Below are 21,979 nucleotides of genomic sequence, written 5' to 3' on the forward strand. Positions count from 1 at the left end.
TGAAAACCGGACATGTTCAGGAATTTATAAATCCCTCCATGATGCCCACCCAGACAGAATGTTAAAAAAAAATGGACATGTCTGGGCAACACCCTAATTAAACACATGTGGCGGGGTTTATTTGCTGATTAAATGATGACCAAAAAAAGGTTGAAAAGCAAATATAAGAATATTATTTATGTTCTTGAGCAACAACAAAATCGAATAGAAAGTAAATTTTATAAAGAATAGTATTGCCCTTAAATCAGTGTTCAAGTGCTGGTTGTTGGATCATAAACCAAGTCCAATTACCGTAGTAGGAGTAATAGTAGTAGTAATAATAAAAATAATAATAATAATAATAATAATAATAATAATAATTAGACAATAGACTTGACTAACATTTATAGTAGTAATTAGAGATTATTGAATGTTCAGTCTTATTTGGTAATCTTCTGAAGGGGCCATATTGGTGACAGCATGCCTGGAAATGAATGCGAGTAACGTGACAAGCTTGTAGGTTGCTGGGCAGAGGAGGGTTGGGCCAGAGACAGATCTCAAAAAAGAGGCCCATGCAGGAAGCTTTGTTGGCCAATAATACCTGGACCCCAAATGGCGTTCGTTCGTTAGGCCTGCCTTAAATAGCTTCACAATTATTTTTTTTGTGGCATAAAATAGAAGTGTGGTGTCATTATTCCCATAATCATGGAAAATTCCTGTGTGACACAAACGCATCACGGGTGAAGCTGCAGAGGTTTACCTGTTTCAGCGGGGTTACTACCGGGTAATGCACTCATACACACACACACACTGGGGGAGTCAGGGTCAGGCAGACAGCAATGGAGCGCAAGCCCAGTGGGCACAGATAAGACATGCAGTCATGCCTCGCCAGCGTGACCATGACATCACAGTTGGATTGAGTGCTTGCTACAAACATACTGGCCTAATATAGTCAGTGTGGTTCCTTCGGGCATGCCCCCCTAAGCCCCTTGTGAAGTTAACACCGCTCAAATGGCACTCAGCGGAATACTGACCTTCTGCAATTGGTGGAACAATATCTTAAAATAAATCAATAAACTCGTAATGCTAGATGAGCAACTATTCTGCAAATGTAGCATGTGCATTACTAATTCGTTTCTAACACATGAAGAATCTGTGGTATATATGCATAGTCCACAATGATCAATAAACAAAAATAGTTTGGTAGTTTATAAGGTTCGATGTCCGTTATTTTGGAATATTTCAATGATGAATTTAACAAATGTATTCATGGCTCCGCAATTTTCATAACAATCAATATGTTTAAGGGAAAATAATGACAGCTAAAGTTATTTAATATTCTTATAATAAATACCGAACTATAACATTGTTCTATTCATTCAGCTGTTTGGAGCAATAATTAAATATTTTTTTAAATGGCAGTGTTTTTTTTTTCACTTCGCTCCTGTAGTTGCAGCTCCCTCTGCTGGATGGGGTTAGTTACTGCACCAGTTGGCCCCAATGAAAGTAGACAGGAACAACAAAACGTAGAAGTTATTACGGGTCCTAATCAAAATGAAATGCATCGTTTGGAAGATCCGGCAGCCGTCTCTGCAGTTTCATAGAAATCTGTCCTGCAAACAAGCAAACGTTGAAGCAAGTGCTGAATTTTTAATGAAAGCCATTTTACGTAGAAACACCACTTTTGTCACAAAAGTCTGCTTCGGTTGGGTGAACATAATTTTTGTTTTGGTTAAATATTTTCACATTCAATATTTCACTTTTCTCCGTGCAAGCATTAATAACGATTTTATTCAGAATAGGGGACGTCACATTGTCATTGGTCGATTGTGGCAAGCGATTTGATGATTGTTCCGTTTGAAGTTACCGACAGGGGTGTGTTTTGGAAAAATACAAGTCAGCAAGACTGAGAAGTGATTAGCAATATCTTAAAGCTCGCTTCCCAAACATCCCAAATATTTTAACGTTATCATTGTTATCTGTTGCATCCCACCCACCCCTCCTTTACTTTTTCTCTGTTGTTTGAATTCTTTGACCTTATCTGTGTAAGTCTTGTTTATCTGCGGCTGTGTCACCAGCACCTCCGTCCATTAAACTGCTACCCGAGCGCGCCGCAGCAGAATTCCCAGGCTGCTCACACCTTTTTGTCCACAGGAATCTCAGGAATCCCCAGCTTCCTTTCCATTGTGTGTGTGCGCATGTGTGTGTGTGTGTGTGTGCGTGTGGCAACATGAAGGAAGGGCCCCCGCCTGTTGAAATGCACATCTCCGCCCTTGTATCCACCCAGAGAAAGCCAGCAGGCAGTTAGTTCTATTCTCATAATAGGCTGAGTCACATTCTAAAATGGCAACAAAAAAAAAGCTCATTTATGATAGAACAACAAACAACAAACCTTTTTGCAACAAACCTCAGCATAATTTTAAATGTCACTTTTAATGGTGAGAGCCAAAGAGCTCCAGGTGATTCATGTTTCCCGCGCTTTAGATTAGAGCCCTTTAGTACAAATAACCCAAATATAAGATGTCATATTTTTGTTTTTCATTGAAATTTCAAAACAACAAACATTCATGCAAAAAAGTTTGGAAAAATTGATGAGCATTTTGCTCATAATTTGTCCTTCAACTTACATAGGCATCAATGTGGATGCACATTTTTTCCTGTTGAATGCAGTGCAGGCAATTTAGCGCTTTTACTTACTTATGTGTATATACACAGAGAGCTATACCCACCTGTTGTCTACTTTTTTTGTACTTGTATGTACCTGTATTTTGTACTATGAATGATATTTTCCCTCTTATATTGGGATATATTTTTCAGCCATATCCCCCAGCCCTATTTTCCTACTTCATAGTATCATGCTTAAAATTATGTAATTAGTTTAACAGAAATTTTATGTCAAAAGGACTAGTGGTGTTGGACACTTGGTACTGGTATCGGTCTGAAAAAAAATTGCTATTGAACATTCCAAATAAACGTTATTGTTTTTGTGCAAATGTTCATTCATTTCAAATTTGAGGCCCGCAACGTGTTCCAAATAAGGTCATGTTTACTAGCAACAAGAAAGTGTTGTCTGGACAGGCATCCATAGACAAAACAAGCCGGGCCAATCAAATTTGTCTATTTGCGTGACGTCGTCTTCGTAAGCAACGTCACTCTTCAAGTTTTTCCCGCAACAACGACGTCATTCACTACTGTCTCTCTTCGGCTAGTAAACATGTTGGATTTTTACTCTGTCTCCGCAAAAAAAAAAGACTTCAACGTCACGTCCGCTCTTTGCTCATTGGTTCATTCCTCTGTATGTCAGCTCAGGTTTGCCCCGCCTCAGAAATTCGACTGATAGGGCGGTTGACCAGACTCAGACTAAGCCGCGAGTGAGTCTGGATTTCCAGGCTATATGTTTACCACAATGTTAAATCGCCTATCCCTTTAACAACACTCATTAAGCGTTTGGAAACTGAGGACATTAACTCTTAAAGCTTTATATGTGGAATTCTTTCCCATTCTTGCTTGATGTACAACTTCAGTTGCTAAGCAGTCCAGGGTCTCCGTTTTCAATGGAAAACAGGTCTGGACCGCTGGCAAGTCGCACTCGTTTACTACGAAACCACGCTGTTGTGACAAGTGCAGAATGTTGCTTGGCTTTGTCTTGCTGAAATAAGCATGAAAAAGACGTTGCTTGGATGGCAGCATACGTTGCTCCAAAACCTGAATGAATGAATTGTGCCCTCACAAATGTGGAAGTTACTAAAACACCCTCACAAACTATCACAGATGCTGCCTTTCGAATTTTGCACTGATAACAATTCGTATGGTCCTTTTCATCTTTAACAAGGCAGTCAAGATTTCTAAACGCAATTTGAAATGTATACCCAATAATGACACTCAGCTGTTTCCAGCTTTATTTATTTTATCATATCACAGCACTTGACGTAAAGGCATCGGCACTTTACAGCAAGCACTTTTATCTTTTGCACACTCGTTCTGATGGTCTCTTACCAGTGAATGAATAAATTATGTGTGTAAATTGTGCAGACATGCTGACACTCCACAAACATGGCGGTCATTCTATGCTGAAACCACCAAATTTAACACTACTAAAATAGTTACTTTTTGTCATAATAAATAAAAATCAAAAAAAAAGTCTAACTTTTGGACTAGTAAGTGCTATTTTGGACAAAATTGGTGACAGAATGCTGACGAATGAGGGACCAAAGACGGCGTTTATGTGACTCCTGATGTTTTTTGGCAGCTACTGGAGTCATTCGAGCCACTGCGGTCTTGACTCATCTCTCGATCGAGCGTTGCCTGCTGCCACAGCTCACCAGCGCCTGTCGGACCCGACGCCGAGCAACATGCAAACACAAACCCGTTCATTCATCGCATGGACACGCGACAGGCCGTGATTCACGCACACCTACTCGCTCTGTCGTCACAACGAACCAGCGCCGCGCCGGAGGCTAAGGCTTTTTGCCAAAATCAGATCACCGCCGAGTCCCAACCACAGAGTCTTTGAAGTGCACATGACACCCCGCATTGGAGCCCTTTGTGCTTACTGCTCATAACAGTAAATGGTACCAAAACAGGACCATTGCACTTTTGAGCACTCTTCTTTTAGGGTGCAAACTGCATGTGTGCAAGAAGCTCACCTGAAGATACCTACGGGACATTATTGTGTTGTACATAACGTACATAATGTCAATTATCATATATATTCAAAGATATTGGAAGCACATTTATACTAAATTCACAAAACTGGAAATATTATATGGTAACTGCAATTTAGACCAAAATGATGACGAGGCCAAATGATGACTGTTGGTGTTAATCTCGAGAGGACGTTTTGAACAAGGCAACAAGAAATGTTTCTTTGCCACTCAATTTTTACCTGCTTCTTTCCTAAAAAGTAATACATTACTTTTTATGAGTGAGGCCAGTTTATACAACATTTCAATGAATTCATACCACATTTGAAAAGTGCCAAACTGATGTTTACACCCACAAAAAAATTATTTCACACCTGCATTGCCATATTATTAACTAGATCAAGATGAAAATGTTCCTTAAATTAAACTAAAACAAGGTTTTTTTAAAACTTTGACCACATTTGAACACTGACAGTACAATCAATTTGTTGTTTTCCATATAAAAATTATCTCATTAATGTTCTTGAAAAAAGTCATCTCATTTCAAGATGAAGAGAATGAATTTATAACAAAAACTGTTATTTATATACTTTTGATAAGTGTTAAATTTACATTTTTACATCTTATGAAATATTAGGCCACACTTTTCATTAGGAACCCTTGTTTAAGACCAAACTCGAACCAGACAAAAACTTAGACCGAAACCAAATTGAAAGACCAGAAGTTAGAAATCTTTTCTTTGACACACTCCTCATGTTACGGCACCCCTGTTAGGCATTTATGAAGTATGTAGCAATAATATGTCATATGAAGATTATGACACACCCCTGCAATGTTACCTTCCACCTTAGGTTAAGGAAACCCTGGATTAGACCAACCCAACCAGAACTAGGTTTAGACCAGCCGAAGTCTTTGTTTAGACTAAGCCAAGACTTTTAAATACGCTAACAGTGTTATATATCAGCAGTTACCCAACTTTTGTACACTGCACGCCGACAGAACATAAATTTCACCGCTTACAAAATTAAGCTGAAGATGAAAGGATTTCTTGCACCCCTTATACAACTTTAATGTCATTTATTAAAGATGACGCCTGAAATGTTACTGTACCTCCACTGCCAGTTAGGAAACCCTGGTTTAGACAACCCATAATTAAGTATAGACCAAGTCAAACTTTGCTTAGACCAAACCTGAACTAAGTTTAGACCAGCCGAAGCCAAGACCACATTTTGAACACAATAACAATATTATTGCCCAGCATTTGCCAAACCTATGTTCTGCACATCTTCAATATTTCCCCTCCTCCAAAAGTGAGATCACATAACTGATCATATAGACAAGTTTATGTTATCTCGCATCCTGGTTTAGAACAGCCTTTAACAAGATCTAGACCAACCCAACACTTTGCTTAGACCAAGCCAAAATGAGATTTAGACCAACCCGAGACTAAATTGGAGCAGATTCCTTCGGATCTGCTGAAGATGACACTAGTATTATTGGGAGATAGTGAGGGGTGTGTTTGTGAGGAGCATTATGTCACACTGTTGTTATTCTGGGCGACAACAATGGTATAAGATCATGGTGCTACACATTGGGTCGGGACCTCCACAGCCGCATGAGCTCATCATAGCCAGGGTGGGAAACAAGCGTAATTCTCTCTTTTTTTTATTTTTTATCTGTCTCAGTTGGGAGAGGTGTAAACATTCGGATGGAATTCATAGCTCGTGACTTGTTCTTTTAGCAGGAAAAAAACTGCGGCTATTTGGGTCAAATGTCCTGGGAAGTGAGTCAGGGAGTGTATTTAAAAGTTATGAATGAAGTGTGTATGTGTGGCAATGTGTGTGTAACATGGGTGCAGCAGCGTTGCCTTTGATGAGTCACACGACCTCCTGTGAGTAAGCAACCAGCTATGTCATTCCTGGAGGTTTGAAACTCCCACCCTCCGCCCTCAACCCCCATGAGCCAGCGAGTGGGTGGAGAAAGGTGGGTAAGGGTGTGGTGTGGGTCCGCACTATTCGATAGGCGTGGTTGGCAGCCACGGCGTGCGTGGCGGTAGAATGGCAGGAAGTAGGTGAAGGCTGGCGGAGGATGGGGGGGGCCATGCCAGAGGCGAGGACCAGGGTTGTTCTAAGGTCAACACATGGCAGGGACCTCCGCCCGTGTCGTTAGCGACTTCCTATTCAGACGCTGTGGTCACCTCGTGCGTCTTTTAATTATGTCACCACTTGTATCAAGTAAGAAGTATGGCTTGGAGGCCAGTTGTTCAGCACTATCTGCTTGTTTGCTTGTTTGCTTGTTTGTTGTTTAGCAACATTACAAAAAAAATATATTTAATATTTTTATATTAAATTATAAATAAAATTATTATTTGTGTTCTGCGCATGCTCTAGTCGCCAAGAATCTTGGTCTATTGAGTACAGGAACAACGGCGGCCATCTTACGTTGCCACTCTCTAAGCGAGCCCAACTTGGCTACATCAATTTCTCTGTGGCGTTTTCACGTTATTTTCTGTCTCTAAGGGGACAATTTTAAAGTGTGTGTATATACGCACATGTATATACATATGTGCATCTGGCACGCAACCCACAAAAAATACGTAAATACGTAATAAGTAAAGGTAAACAAACATGGCGAAGTAGGACAGAATGAAATTTTTGGAGCAATACAATGTGTTTGATAGAACTTTAAAAACAGAAATGTGTCCATTTGAATAATGATGTCCGTGTCTCAGGGTTTAGATCGGGATATGTGTATGTAAATTGTCCGCTCACACACGTAAACAGGTTGTTGTTTTTTTGTCCTACAATAGAACAATATACAATATACTTCACAAGTCCCTCAATAGGGAAATTCCAGTTTTACATCAGTAGATACATGTCACAAATGAATGTCGATTTTCACAACATCTGGCAGTGAGAACAGCAGCAGCAATAGTATCATTTATAGTATCATTTTATCTAGCAAAACTATATTAATACTTCATATACAAATCCATGGATTTGTGCTATATATCATTAATGCAAATGACAATTGTACATTTTGTACAATTTGGTGCTGATACAAATCACTGGATTATTTGGCCTTGGTGGAGGTCTCTAAGGGTTGTTCTAGTGGCTGAAGACCCCAACCTCTTATGTCGCTCTCCACCCTTCGGATCCATTTCCACAGGCGTCCCAGCTCTTTTGCCGGGGGTTTCCTGACGATACACACGCGCACTCACACAATATACCCCCTCCCCTCTCCTTCCTCGTCCTTCGTCTTCCCTTCTCTTTTTTTTTCTCTCAATGGATGTCCTCTCTCTAACCTCAATTGAGAGCCGTGTAACAAGACACTCCCCTTCGCTTGCTCGCAGAACCCCCCCCCCCCCCCCTCCCCCACCACCACCACCACCTTTTTTCTTCTTCATTTGAAGAGCCACGCTATAAAGAGAGTGCTGGAGCACTGATCCTGAGTATGTGTGTGAGAGAGACGGTGTGTGTGTGTTGGGGGGCCGAGCGAGGGAGATAGAGAGGAAACATGTGATAGCGCTACTTTGGCTCGTGGAGTTTTAACGGCTGTGATGACTCCAGAGCGCTGGGAAAGCACCTTTAGCCCAGAGCGACACACGGGACACACGAACGCGCGCATGCGCACACGCACACACACAACACGCGCGCACACACATGTATATATATATGCATGTGTGTGCGTGTGTCACTGGCCTGTTACTGATTACACTTAGAAGAATGCAACAGCAGGAATAAAAGGCGGACGAGTGAAGAATTTTCTTTTTTCTTTTTTTTTCGAAAGTGAGAGTGTGTGATTTGTCCAAGCGAGGATGTGGGTGAGAACTTGTTACCCAATCGCGTCTTTCCTCTCTCTCTCTCTCTTTCTCTCTCTCCTCCTCCTCCTCTCTCGCCCACTGATGGAGCAGGCAAAAGTTTAAAGAGTGACGCCGGAATCCCGATCGGAGGCAGACGAGCACGGGACAGCACCGGGACAGTATGAAATGGAGGACTCTCTGGAGGAGACTGGGGAAGAGGAGGAGGGGATGAGGGATGTGGGGAGGTACCCCCCTTCATTGCGAAAATGTCCAGGAGGCAGAAGCTTGGGTAAGTAAAAAAAAAAAAAAAAAAAAAAGAGGGGAGGGGGTTAAAAAGTTCCCAGACTTGAGTATGCATGCTGCTGTTGATGGCTATCATATGTTCTAAGTTAAGCTTTAAGGTTGGTCTCCAAATTGAGGGTTGGGGGGCCAGAAATGGTTCGGCGGTCATTTTTCTCTCGGGTCGGCACAAGTGCTTTTTGATTCTTGTCAATCATATGACCGGTGTACTGGTGTCATAAGAGCTGATTCCGACTTTCGACGCGCCACAGATGGAGGTGCCGCTTCCTCTCTCGGTCATGCTGAAACAGCCCCCGCCCTCCCCTCTCTCCTTCTTGACACACATAGCGTTCATTCTGTTCGCCGGCGGTGGCGGCATGAATGAAGCGGCTGGAGTATGAGGCGGGAGGGAGGAGGGGTTGTCATATCGCACAGCTCGGACTCTATGAATGGACGCGGCTCTTGATTGGCTGTGCCGAGGTTTGACGTGCTTGTGTTTTGGCTTTTTTTTGGGGGGGTGGTAGCAGGGGGCTTAGTCACCAGCTGACCACCACTGTGTGTCTATTTATGTATGCGTGCTCTCTGATGTTGTTCTTGCAAACGTCTCACACTCATCGTGACAATTGCAATTAATCACGAGTTCTCGCGCTCCCGCAAACTTTCAACGTGCAGATCTCTTCAATGGAGTCGGAATGTTAAGGTTTTGTCGATATCGCTTCACTTCAGGCTATCGTTGGAATTCCACAAATTGCATTGTCATGCGAGTGATCTGCTGTCCAAGCACTTTGATAAGAGTCCACATCGATGGAAATTGCCTGTGAGATGCTTGGCGGGAATTTCAATGAGATTAGTGTGGAATCCGTTCCCTCCATTAACCTCGCCCCTCCTCTTCTTTGCCTTATCAACACTGCCTTATGGAATGAACCCTGCCCTGTCCCACTTGGCAGGAAGCAGGCCTGACGCCTTCCTGCAGTCAGTCACACATTCAGGGAGGAGGGGTGAGAAAAATATCAATTTATGCTGTCGGATTATTTAGTGGTAATGGCTCTAAAATATGCACACACAAAAATAATAATTTTACAGAAAGAAATGAGACAATGGGAAATTTACTATTACATGTTAGGTTTTTGCTCATTTCATTATTTTGCACATTTTGACAAAAAGCTGTGCGAATGCTCTCGGTGAAAAGTGGGAAAGCCACAGCCACGCAACTCTAAAAACAAACGAAACCACAAAAAATCCCAAAACATGCATAATTATATGGTTACATCATATTATATTTCGTGAATTTATTATGGCCTTCCTAGGACATAAATAAAAAGCAGTTCCTCAAAAATTTTGATAAAATGGTAATGTAAATATAAAATATTGATCACAGTGAATTTCACTAAGCAATAAAAAAAAACTTACTTTAATTCAAAGTGTGATCACAGTGCGATAAATTTAGGCTTTGGCAATTCATTAATAGGCCTATGTATGTTTGTGTGGATGTTTATAGAACTTTTTTTCAGACCGATACCAGTACGAGTCCTCAACTCTTAAGTAGTCACCGATACCAAGTACCGATACCATTATATTTTGATACATACCCCAAAAAACAAAAAAACAATGACAGATAATTTTAATGAAAGACTTATGTATGCCAATATAGCATTTCTTTAAAATTGCATGAAATTAGTGGCAATTTTCTTTTCTGCTAATTTCTAGTTAGTGATTGTAAAACGGCCACAAGAGGGCACTGATACTAGGATTAATAATGTTATGGTTTATATTTTATTGTAATATTATGTTTCATTATTATTTGAACATTAAGGAATGTCAATATTAATCAGGCATTAAAAAAAGGACGCTCCATCCAGGAATTTAGTTCCTCAACTATAGATGGGTGGAGACTAGTGTGAGTAATACTGTATTTAATGTAGTAGAAAATTATAAAAAAATATATATGTATGTGTATCATATTTATGTATAACTAAAATAAAAATGACTATTATTGGGGGATTAAGGCATTCTAGATGGAACAAATAAGTGGCACACAACATTGTGGAGTGACCAAAAATCTGAGACTACTGGAACATATTTAATACTTTAATACTGTACAGGGACTCACAAGCATCCACACTTTAATTTGTCTGGGTGACACCTCAGTAGGTGTTGCTGTTTTGGAGCCACGGAGTTCAAATGCAATTTTAAGATTTAAGGGCAGACATTTTGACACCTTGGACCAAGTTGAAAAAGTAAAAAGGAAGTTTCCTGTAATTTTTTCTGAAGACATCTGAGCATTCCTGTTATGGTTTAATGGCTTCTTTGTTTTAACTACGGCGTTGTTAAACATACTCGCTTTGCTATGTTGACTTTGTTGAGTCATCGCATTTCAACAATCAAGCCATAATTTACCTGTGGCAGCCTTTCATTTGACCAGCATTTTTGCTCTCATTGACACACACGCATGGCACGCGCGTGCGCGCGTTGAAGGCTGCCATGGAGGTCATGTCTTCCAGACGTGCCAATTTTTTTCCCCCTGAAGTGTAGTTATGCAAGAAAAGTGTGCTCAGCAACAGAACAATGTCAACTATATGAGCGCTCATTCCTTCCTTCGTTACTTTTCCTTACTTCGCTGGCCGCGTGACGGCGCGCTTGTTTATACAGCAACAAGGCAGGCCACGGTTCTCAGGCTGGAGCTAAGAGCGCATCGGCGACGTCACGGTTACACTTTGTCTGTGTGCACACACACCTGGCCCGGTTCCTCCTATGCTCATATATGGGCATAGCTTCCCCTACCTGGGCCCCACTCTGAATTCCAATAAGCGGTGCGTTCAACTGTGTGTGTGTGTGTGTGTGTGTGTGTGTGTGTGTGTGTGTGTGTGTGTGTGTGTGTGTGTGTCCATGGCGGATGCACGTCATGGAAAAGTAGGATAAATGGGCGGCCTGTTCTTAAGGTGTTCCTTTTGTTTTCTGAAGGTAATCAGTGAACGGCATGACTCAGCCAGGTTGATTATTCAAAGTGGAAGCACGTCAGTCGGTATAGTGCACTCACCTAGATAGCATACAAGACGACCGGAACGTCGCAACCAAGCTGTGACGCCTGCTGATCAGGTTCACACTGGAATAAGGTGGCAACTGGACTGTTACACACTGAAAAACATGGATTATGCGATTAGAAAATGTGACAGTGATGCCTTGAGATAGACGTTTATTTGTTCTGTGACCACACTTGTATCTCAAATCATCTTTCCCCATTGAAAAAAATGGAAATACAATTAATCTGTTTTAGCTCCCTCCAAAAACACTCAATTTCCTTTTTTTTTTTAAATACGTATTTTCAAATGAAAAAATTACACTCAACAATCCGTTTGACACGGAAATGCGATCTGTCCGTTTGCAATGCACTCACATTGATAGAACTCCAAATCATATAAAATTTTTATTCACATATGATTGAGGCCTGATTCAGATCATTGGATATTCGATTCCGTATAAGTCCCAATTGGAGCACATGGCAAAAAAAATAAATCAATAAATTGACTCACGCGACCCAAGTGGTGTAAAACCATCTTAATGAATCAAAGTTGTCAGTCCAGTAGTTCAAATCCGATACCACCAACGGAAAAGGCCCATTACAAGGAAGCTAAAAAGGAACCTAGCTTCCCATTACACCTATTTTGTCTATTGGGGAGAGCACAAGAAGGCCAGTTGACACGGGTGTCATTTGTCACTCAAAACGACCCAAAAAGCTTGTGAGGCTAGTGCTCAGTCTAACAAAAGAACAATATGAGCAGTCATGGTGCAGGATTATTCTCCTCTTTCTCCCCAACAATTAACCAGGCATGAGCGAACATGCCGATATTTAGTGAGTTTAATGTTTTTCCTCAAGTCCCATTATGTTCTTAAAGATTGCTTCCAAAGATTTTTTTTTTCAATTTCTTTGCAAAAGTTAAAAGTTGTAGAACTGTTGACCTTGAATGACAGAAAATTAAATTGTCCGTAGCTCAGATTTGAACATAAAATAATTTTTATGTTAAGTTTTAAATGTATTCATGAGTATCATTGCCGCCATTCCGTCAAGATCAAAGAGGTTCAATTTGTCATAGCATGGCTGAGACATTTTGTTTTGTCGACATTTAAAGACACCTTAATTGGTGGAACTTGCCAAAAGCTTTTGTATTATGATATTTCAACTCAAGGGCTTTTCACACTGCGCTTAGTAATGCTCAGTTCACCATCGACTATTCATTGTTAAGGGCTGCAGAGGCACGAGGACAGAACGCAGTGTCGCGTCGCAGTACGCCATGCTAGGAGGGCGATTGCAGAGATGTGACGTGCACTCGAGCTGAAAAAAATGGTCAACAGTGATGTCATAAGTTCATCCAATAGGAGACGGGTTGGTGGAGTGATTTCAGAGTAAAGACCACCTGATGGGAAAAGCCTCCCAGTTAATTCCTGATAGGCTGCTATAAGCACTTCCAAATATGGGCAAGCTTGCCTTGGGCGCTTGGAGACCTTCCACGCTGCCCCACTGCGAACGCCAAGAAAGCCAAGTGCAGTTCGAAAAGGCCTCGTTCATGTTGTTGCACCTCAACCGAAATATTGTTATTTGTTGTTTAAGTCCATTATGTTGCCATAGTTTGCAGCTCAGCTTAGAAAATCATGTTGCCGTAGCTTGACTAGAATTAGGGTGACAAGACGTCCCAATTGACTGGGACAGTCGCGTATCTGAACCTTGGGTCCCGCTTGCTGGCGGAGATCACCAACCTCATTGTTTTTTGCCGATATTATACAGGTCCCGTCCCGGCATCCCGTTTTGTTTTTCTATAAATTTCCAATGTTACAATGCAAGGTAAATGGCATAGCCAGCTTCTAACAACTGTTGGGACAGAGCAAAAACACGTTGGATGATGGAGAGTGAATTATCTTGTTTAGCGCTGCTGAACTGTCAACCAAGATAACATTTAGCATTAGCGATATCTGTTGTTGAAGATCAGTAAGACAAACATGCTGTTGTAGTGTCATGTTTTTGTAACTCACTTAAGACATTAACGCGGTTGAAGCTCAACAAAGAAATTCACGGTTTGTCGCGTGAATTAAAAAAAAGTACATTCACTTTGTCGTAGCCCAGCAGAGAAACCCATGTGCTGAGATGTTTGTGTTGTCGTAGCTGCACTCATAGACATTCACGTTATCTCCGCTTGACTAAGATAATCAAGGTGTCGTAGTTCATCTAACACATTTATGTTGACGTAGATCAGCAAAGATTTATAAGCTTGACAGCGGCATTCTGCGACCACGGCGCTGTCGTAGCTCGACTAAAGTGTCCATGTAAACGGACCGACTGTCCGGGTCCTGTATGGTGCATTTATCAGTGTGGTGTTAGCATTCCAGGTGGGGGCAGGTCAGGCACGGGCAGCCGGGTTATGGCGCTGCAAACAGAGTGTGCATTATAGCATTATAGCCTCCACGCTGCCTTGTGTTGAGCCTAATGAAGCAGATTTATGGCCGCCGTGGTGCACTGCTGGTCCCAGCGTAAAATACCGTGACCCCCAAAAGGTGACAGGGGACACAGGAGTTTCTTGTGATTGTGGATCCGTCCATCGCTCGTCTCAGCATGTGTTTCTATCCCTGCTCCCGCCCTCACTCGGCTTCTTTTTGCGTTTGCCAGGCTTGAAGCAGCGAAAGGAAGAAGTTTGCTTTTCCTTGGTTTATGTGCCAGCTCCTTCCCATCAGTCCAGCCCCCTAAAAGGGCCCAGAAAGGGGTGTCGGCAGTCCGGGGTACGAGGAAGGGGCTCCCTCTGGAGACTCTCTTTGGCTCTGGCCTGATGTGAGAATCTCAAGACCACTACTTGGAAGCTTTCTGGGTTCAGTTTTACAGCGAGGCATTTAAAGGCAGTGTCACGAGAGAGAAGGAAAACAGACTTCACCAGCCTGTGTGGCAGCGACCATCTGCTTGATCGACTATACTAGAAAAAACTCTTTGGATGGGGAACAGAAAAGGACTCTGTAATACTTCTTCTACCAGCCAGTTTCTAGTGGACCTGAATATCAAATTGCTGATATATCTGATTGGCTACTGGCTTGATGGCAGTCCTTGAGAGCACTTTGCAGAATTGACTCTCAGTTTAACCAACATTATCGCTGACGTGGCATTATTGTGTCACACTAAGATACATTTTAATTTAGCATTTTTGTTAGCAAATATTCTGTGGCTGCGTTAATAATGTGACTCTGGGGGTGCATAAATTATGTAGTAAATGTTACGAAGCGTTGTAAACTCAAACGTGTCTCCACGCTGTGTTCAGTCATTACTGTGTCATTCAGACTCCACACTTAAAACTCGTACTTTACTAGCGTATAGACAGAAACTGTTCAAAAATATAAATCCTGAGACAAATTTGAATGTTTGTGTTTTCGAGGTCGCAAATAGGTCGTTGTCACGTCATTTAACTGTGAAAACTACATTTATATTTTGGACTCATTGTGCTTTTCTCCAAAACTAAATCTTGTGTTACAAATCCTTCGACGATACCGCCAATAACAAGCAATCCATTCAGGTAAAATGTTGTAAAGTGCACAATGGTACGTTACGCTGAGGTCTTCTTTATGAGGTTTGGTTAGCATTAGCCTATTGGCTAGCTGTTAGCCACCTTGCTAATAGAGCTGTCATATCGAGCTTATGTGAATGAACTGATGAAGACTGCTCAGATGACAGAAAAATGTCTTCTAAGACAACCAGAACTGTCCAGTTGGAATCAAATCAATACCCCAAGAACAATATGATAAGAATAATTGAGAATATTCTCAAGCTAACAACTTTGGCACTTTGTATTAATAAGTGGTTGATGGTGTGGAATTGCTCGTCAATTAATTGCGCCGTGAAACAGTTCTGTCACACACAATGCGCACAGGTAGCCTACTGTTTGAATTACTCTCATAGTTATGCAACACTAGCATGGAAATAGGAGTTAAGAACATTCCATAAAAATAATGAATGAATAAACAAATATTGAAACGAAATGTGGCCACATTCTCGTGTTTGCCATACAGTTGCGAACAGGGATCTCTAAGTAGATGTGTCATTATTCAATGACACGGTAGTATTATTGTAACTCCACCATCGTGTCTCCCCATTGTCGGTTACCTCCCATTAGATTAAACAGCAGAGTTCTGTGTACCGCACGCAGTAGAGAGAAAGGGAATGCATCCACACCCAGCTCACACATCCTACACACCCACCCACGCACACATGCCTACACTCACGCACGCACACACGCACACGTCGGTGTCGCTTGTAACAAAAATGCAGCGTACGTTTGCACACACCCATTCTTGTCCAGTGGTCACCCCCTACTTTGAGGCTTAGGCAGGGTAATGATTCACTTCCTCTTCGCTTCCCCCCACAACGTGCTGCTCGATCTTGTGTGTGCGCGCGTGCGTGCGCGAGTGCGTGTTCGCAGCAGTTGTCACTTTGTGAATGTGTGTGAGTCTGCGTGTGTGCGAATGTGGATGTGGTCAGGCCCAGTCATCTTCCAGGCAGCTCAGAGGAAACCCACATCAACTGCCATTCACCACACTCTAGGAATAGACTTGCCCAGTGCAGGCAGGAATGGAATGGCACGCCTGGCCCCGCCCCTCCACAGTCTGCAGCTTGCAGTGCATCACGAAAGATGTTCCTATTATTTTGACCGTCTCGTGTAGCTTATTGATGTTATCAAAAAAAAAAAAAAAAAAAGGAGCCTGGGATGGAATATGTCGCTGTCCAATGAAATCTCCAAGTTTTCGTAATTGTTTTTTTTACCTAGAAAAAAAAGTGATTTTGTTTCTCTTTGTTTCTAAAAATTGTTTGCAGGTTAGCCTGACGAAATTCTGGTCTCACAAAAAAACTTCTTTTTTTTTACTTGCTATCCAGGGAAAAATTATCCTTTTTTTTCTTTTTATCCACAATTTTTTCAGAAAATTTAGAATAAATAAATAATTTGAAATGATTGCTTCATTAAAAATAAGCATTTATTAAGCTCTTAGTTTTACAGCAGGAAAACAAAGTTGATATTAGAAGTAAAAAATAATATATATAATATAATATTTTAAAGAAATATCTGTGAACTGTTTTATATTTTATGTTTTGTTTTAGGGAAAAAAAGACTTCCTTTGTCTTATTTTTCAGTCATTTAAATTAATACAAATATTTTTGATGAAGCAGGAAAAAAAGTTTTTGAATAGAATAAGATTCTGTAATTTCTGTAGAAGAAGAATTTCTGGTTTTACAGCACTTGAAATTAAAAATATTCTGTATATTAAAAATCAACAATTACAGCTCTCAAATGATTTTTAAAAAATTTAATCAGATGAATCACATCTTAGAATTTGGATTTATCACGATTAATCACTTGATTAAAAATGCTTCCATTTTTTTTTAAATCTCCGCCAAATTTGAAGAGCACCTGTTATATGTTAATTCTTTTGACATTTAATATTATGAGGACGTCTTCAACCTTTTTGATCATCTTCCTCAGTTAATTACTTGCATAATTTAAAATAGGAAAAAAAAGACCCCAGTATTTTGACATGGACAAATATTCTGAATGTCATACGCAAACATTACAATTTTTACTTTAATGCATGAAGTTATGTTTATTGCTTAAACACAACCTGTGCTACCTTAAACGTAGCCATCCGCTGTCAAGATAAAGGATAATCTGTGGTCAAAATTAATAGTGTGATTAATTTGTGTTAATACATGATTAATGCGATAATTTTTTGTGATTAATGAATTAGTTAACGCTTTAATTTTGACAGCACTAATATATATATATATCCTAAAACTGTAACAATTATATATCTTTGCATTTCAGCTAAAAAATAAAAAAATCCTTGTTAATTAAGCCTTTATAAATATTTAGAAATACATGTTTGTATTAGTTCCCCTTTCCTCCCGTTGAACCTCGACCTCAGGCCATTATCACGACTCCACTCGGCACTTCCAGTGGAAAAAAACGGGATTGTTTCATGTGCCGGCACGGCAGAGGTGTCAGCATCACCAAAGCATGGAAAGAAAAGTCAGAGATAAGACGCAGCTAAGAGATTAGAAACTTATCTCTCTCATTCCTGAGGGCAAACTCAGCCGCGACGATCTGGTGGAGTTAGTATCACACCTGAACCTGTAACGCTGACAACATCTTTAATACAACAACATTGTAAAGCATACGTATCCATATTTTGTGACTTTTTTTTCTTTTTATTGAAAACATTGGCAAAAACATGTTTTTAGGAGAGAAAAGCAAAACATCAAATGTTTACAACAACTGTCAACAATAATTGCTTTGTAGACAAAAGGGAGATTGTTGCTATTCATTTGACAGTGATAATATGTAAACATTTAATGCTAACAAAGGAAACAGACAAGTTCAGTTAGATCCCATTCAGTATTCATTTTCTTCCAGTTCACTGGTGCCAGCAATACTTACTGAAGGACAAGTAGCCATGTCAGTCATGTTGGAAATTCCCGAATTGTCAACAGATTTCACTAGTTTTTTTCTTTGGCCCAAAGTAGTTTTGGTGCAATCCTGCTAACAAATGCTAGCACACTGGCCTCTATTTTCGTAGACGCGCATCCTGCAAGGCTAGCTGCGCATGTTTGCCAATTTGGCAGACCGGTCTGCGCCAAGTTGGGCGGGCTGGTGCAGTTAGCAATGGTGGGCAAACTGGGTCCTTGAGGGCTGGAGTCCTGCAGGCTTTGCATATTTCCCTTCTCCAACACAGCTGGTATATGATCAGCTCATCAGCAGTCTCTGCATAAGTCTGATAACAATCCTGTTGATTGGAATTAGCTTGTGTTGGAAGAGGGAAACCTCCAAAACCTGCCCAAGACCGGCCCTCGAGGACCCAGTTTGCCCACCCCTGATTTTGAGTGTGTCTTGCAGATGTGCCTGATAGAATGACAATTTTGTGGCAGAAAGTCAATGTAACACAACATATTTCCTTTAGAAATATGTGAACATAAAGAATCAAATATATTTCTTAAATCATTCCACTGGGTGGCACAGCTATGGGGTGGGACGGGCACACAAACAATTCGGGGTGGCGGGGTGGTCTCCAGGTGTCCACTTCATGGCGTACTGTAGATGGGCTTCCACTATGTCAAGACTCTCGTGCACAACTTGCGTGTCACATTTGAACGGAATGAATGGAGCCGCTTTAATTGGCCATGATTGAACTCGGCTGTAACCACTCCCGCAACGGTGCAGATTCCCTCTCGTAGATCCACCAACTTGCAAAAAAGAGTTACTGTGCAGGATTTATGCCGGTCAGGAAAATGGAGCTTATTGTGGCTGACCGATTTTTTGTTTGTTTGTTTCATTTCAGGTGAACACGGTGAAGCTTTCCCCCCGAAAGCCATTTGTTGGACACAGCCTTCAAGAGAGGTAAATATCCACCTCTGACCTCCTTTTGTCTCATTTTTCTTGTTTTATCCATTTCACATATTTAGAAATACAAAGAGGTTTTTGAAATACATTGTTGTTGAATAGGGACCACGTCTTCCAAATTTGTTTTTTTTTTTTTTCTTTTCATCCAAAACCTGTAGAAAAAAATCATTTGCTTTGCATGCACCTAAAATGCATGAATTGTTTTATTTCCCATACCATAAGGGTAAATGTTGTTTTAACCAAAAACACTTAGAGACCCACATTTTATTTTATTTTATTTCTATCCCACAGCGATGCAATAAATGCCAACTTTCATAGCATGACTGATCAGTAGGAAGAAGCAGGTATCTCCGAAGGTTATTTTTGTGTGTGTCTAAAACAATAAAATATATATATATTTTTTTTTAGCAACATGATTTTCGTTGTGTCACGTTGCAATAGATAGCTGCCCACCAGAAGTGGCAAGTCCATGTCCAGAAATCAAAAACCCTCCCACTGTTTGGCTTTAGCCATTGATGCTAGCTAGCTAGCTAGCTAGCTCCCTATCAGGTAAATGAGCACCATGGGAGCTAGCTAAGGAAATAACAAGCTAGCACCTGGGGCTAAAGCCAAACTGTTGCAGGGTTTTTACTTTCTGGATCTTCAATTTAAAAAAAAATATCTTCCAGATTTTAATATCTTTCCACAGAAGATTGACAATTATTTGTTTTAATGGTAATTTATATATATATATATATATATATATATATATTTTTTTTTTATGGAAGAGGGACACAATAAATAATTGCTAATTTCCTTAGAATTGCTGTCCAAGAAAAATGAATGTCCTAATTTTGCGGGTTTCTTTTTATCCAGAAAATGCCGAAAAATAGTTTTTGGATTAAAAATAAAGCTTTTTTTGAGTGACATGAAAATAAATCCTAGCTTATCAATAAGAAGCATTTGCAATGAAACCCCATGTATGTTTTTAAAAGTATTACTTAGCACCTCATGTCACTGTCACGCATTCAAGAAACTTCAAATATCACTTTGAAGGAACAAAAAGACACTCTCAGTGCCGCAGTTGTCCAAATAAGAGGCAAAGCGTGCGTGCTTCTTGCCAAAATGTTCCACCATTAACAAACGTTTTGCTAGCTTAATGCCGTCATAGAAAGGCAAACGGATATGTTGGGGTAATTATAAAACCTCAGTGCCGCCCGGCATCTCTGATCTGATCTCCAAATTCGTACTTGCATGTATACTGTAAAAGACGGTAAAATAAATAAATAAGTAAACTTTTGCTTACAAATCTGTGATTTAGCGGGAGTTTATTGTATATCTCAGCACAATTATTTGAAAATCAACAAAAAAATAACTTATCAGAATTCCTATAGGGTCTAATGTTGAAGGCATTAGCTTAGCCTCTTATAGCATTCCATTATAAGCCTTGAAAGTTTTCGGACATTTGGCATTAGTGTGGCGCAAAAGTGCAGCATGACAATGACAACGTGACGGAGGAAGAGCCTTAATAGCTGGAATGTGTGACGTTTGGGAAGAAGGCCAGCACATTTAGTCCTTGATAAAAGCAACATTGGAGTCAAGTGAGCGTCAGCTGGCCGCCATCTATTTGATCAACGTGGCGGTCACGAGCTCTCAGGTATGCGGCGTTGGGCTGTTCACCTACGTGATATTTTATTAAGACCGCCTCAGTGCCTCCATTATGCGCCGTAGCTAGAGCCGGCATGGCCTCGGGGCTAATGGAAAAGAATGACAGGAATCTGCGACTGATAATGCCATGCTTGGAGATGTTCGTCAGCGGATAATCTCCCATATCCTTCCCCGCCCTCGGGCTGCGCTCCATGAGTTGTATTAAAGGGATGTTCCGTGCTCTTCCCCTGCAGACGGACTCGCCCCCGGATCCGGTTGCGCACGGCGGCCGTCACTTGCTCAGTAGGCAGTGTAGATCCTGTGTAGCAATCAGCAGCTACATCTGGCTACTGGGTCTCTGGCGGCTCGGCCTACTTCCCGCTACGTTCCACTCGCATTGGTGGCGTTCCGAGCGTCCCGATTGGCCGCGCCATCGGAGAGGTGGTGGCGAGGGGCGCTCCATCCTGTGACCCCCGCAGACAGGATGTTCTCTGTCACAACTCCACAAGGGGCCCTTGTCAAGGCTTTTGTCCTTATCCACCGTCCTTCTTTAAAGGCTTCCTGTTTGGCCTCCAGAAGCTCATCGATTTGCTTTGTCCTGAACCTGGCATACAATGTAGATTTCTGTGTGCTACAATTCTACAGCTACATTGTCTGCTGGGTTTCTGGCTAGCAATATAATCGGCAACCGATTCATCAAACTCAATGAGAAGAAGGTAAGCTAGCTGTGATGTAGCAAAACGAAAACATTCCTACAATAAAAATAACATTTTGCACATTCGTTGTTGCTGCTTTCATTTGTTCGAGTGAATGTCTTGCTTGAAGAATTAATTCCTGTGGAATTGAGGAATTTAATTGAGTTGTTTTATTTTTTAAATATTTCATGTATTATGGTTTTAGTTAAAGTGATATTGTTGGGTAATATCAGAATTAGCATATGCTTATTCATTTTGCATATGTACTGTATATATTTTTCAGCATGATAGGAACACATATCGCTGGCTTGGGACCGAAACCTCATAAGACACCATTTGGTAAAATTCATATTTAAAAAAAAAAAATCTATCTATACAATTGGTGAGGCCACATGTATGTGGTATTTTTTTGATTGAGTAATATGAAGTGTTGGGAATGGCTGAGCAAACATGCCGTTTTTGAGGTCTTTTGAAAAATGACTATTTGTACTTTCTTTGTTCTTATACAAAATATTGTGTCAAAACGTGATGCGCAGAACA

At 40.9% G+C, this 21,979-nt stretch overlaps 1 protein-coding gene across 3 annotated transcripts in view; it reads left to right on the forward strand.

Annotated features, from left to right (window-relative positions):
• The window catches only part of LOC147164371 (uncharacterized), a 34,620-nt gene extending 13,100 nt beyond the window's left edge, over positions 1 to 21,520 (forward strand). For 2 of the 3 annotated variants that reach the window (XM_086091576.1, XM_086091577.1), the window contains 3 exons: positions 4,229 to 8,713; positions 19,057 to 19,115; positions 20,999 to 21,520. In XM_086091576.1, coding sequence (XP_085947702.1) covers positions 8,611 to 8,713; positions 19,057 to 19,115; positions 20,999 to 21,214 — 378 coding nt within the window. In that variant the 5' untranslated portion in view covers positions 4,229 to 8,610 and the 3' untranslated portion in view covers positions 21,215 to 21,520. Of the gene's footprint in view, positions 1 to 4,228; positions 8,714 to 14,359; positions 16,583 to 19,056; positions 19,116 to 20,998 lie in introns of those variants that run through there. The other variant, XR_015096709.1, reaches the window with a different exon arrangement.
• Positions 21,521 to 21,979: the final 459 nt, after the last annotated feature.

This window comes from Leptonotus elevatus, chromosome 12, assembly GCF_054856555.1.
Source record: "Leptonotus elevatus isolate MCC_2025b chromosome 12, RoL_Lele_1.0, whole genome shotgun sequence".
NCBI classification, from domain to species: domain Eukaryota; kingdom Metazoa; phylum Chordata; class Actinopteri; order Syngnathiformes; family Syngnathidae; genus Leptonotus; species Leptonotus elevatus.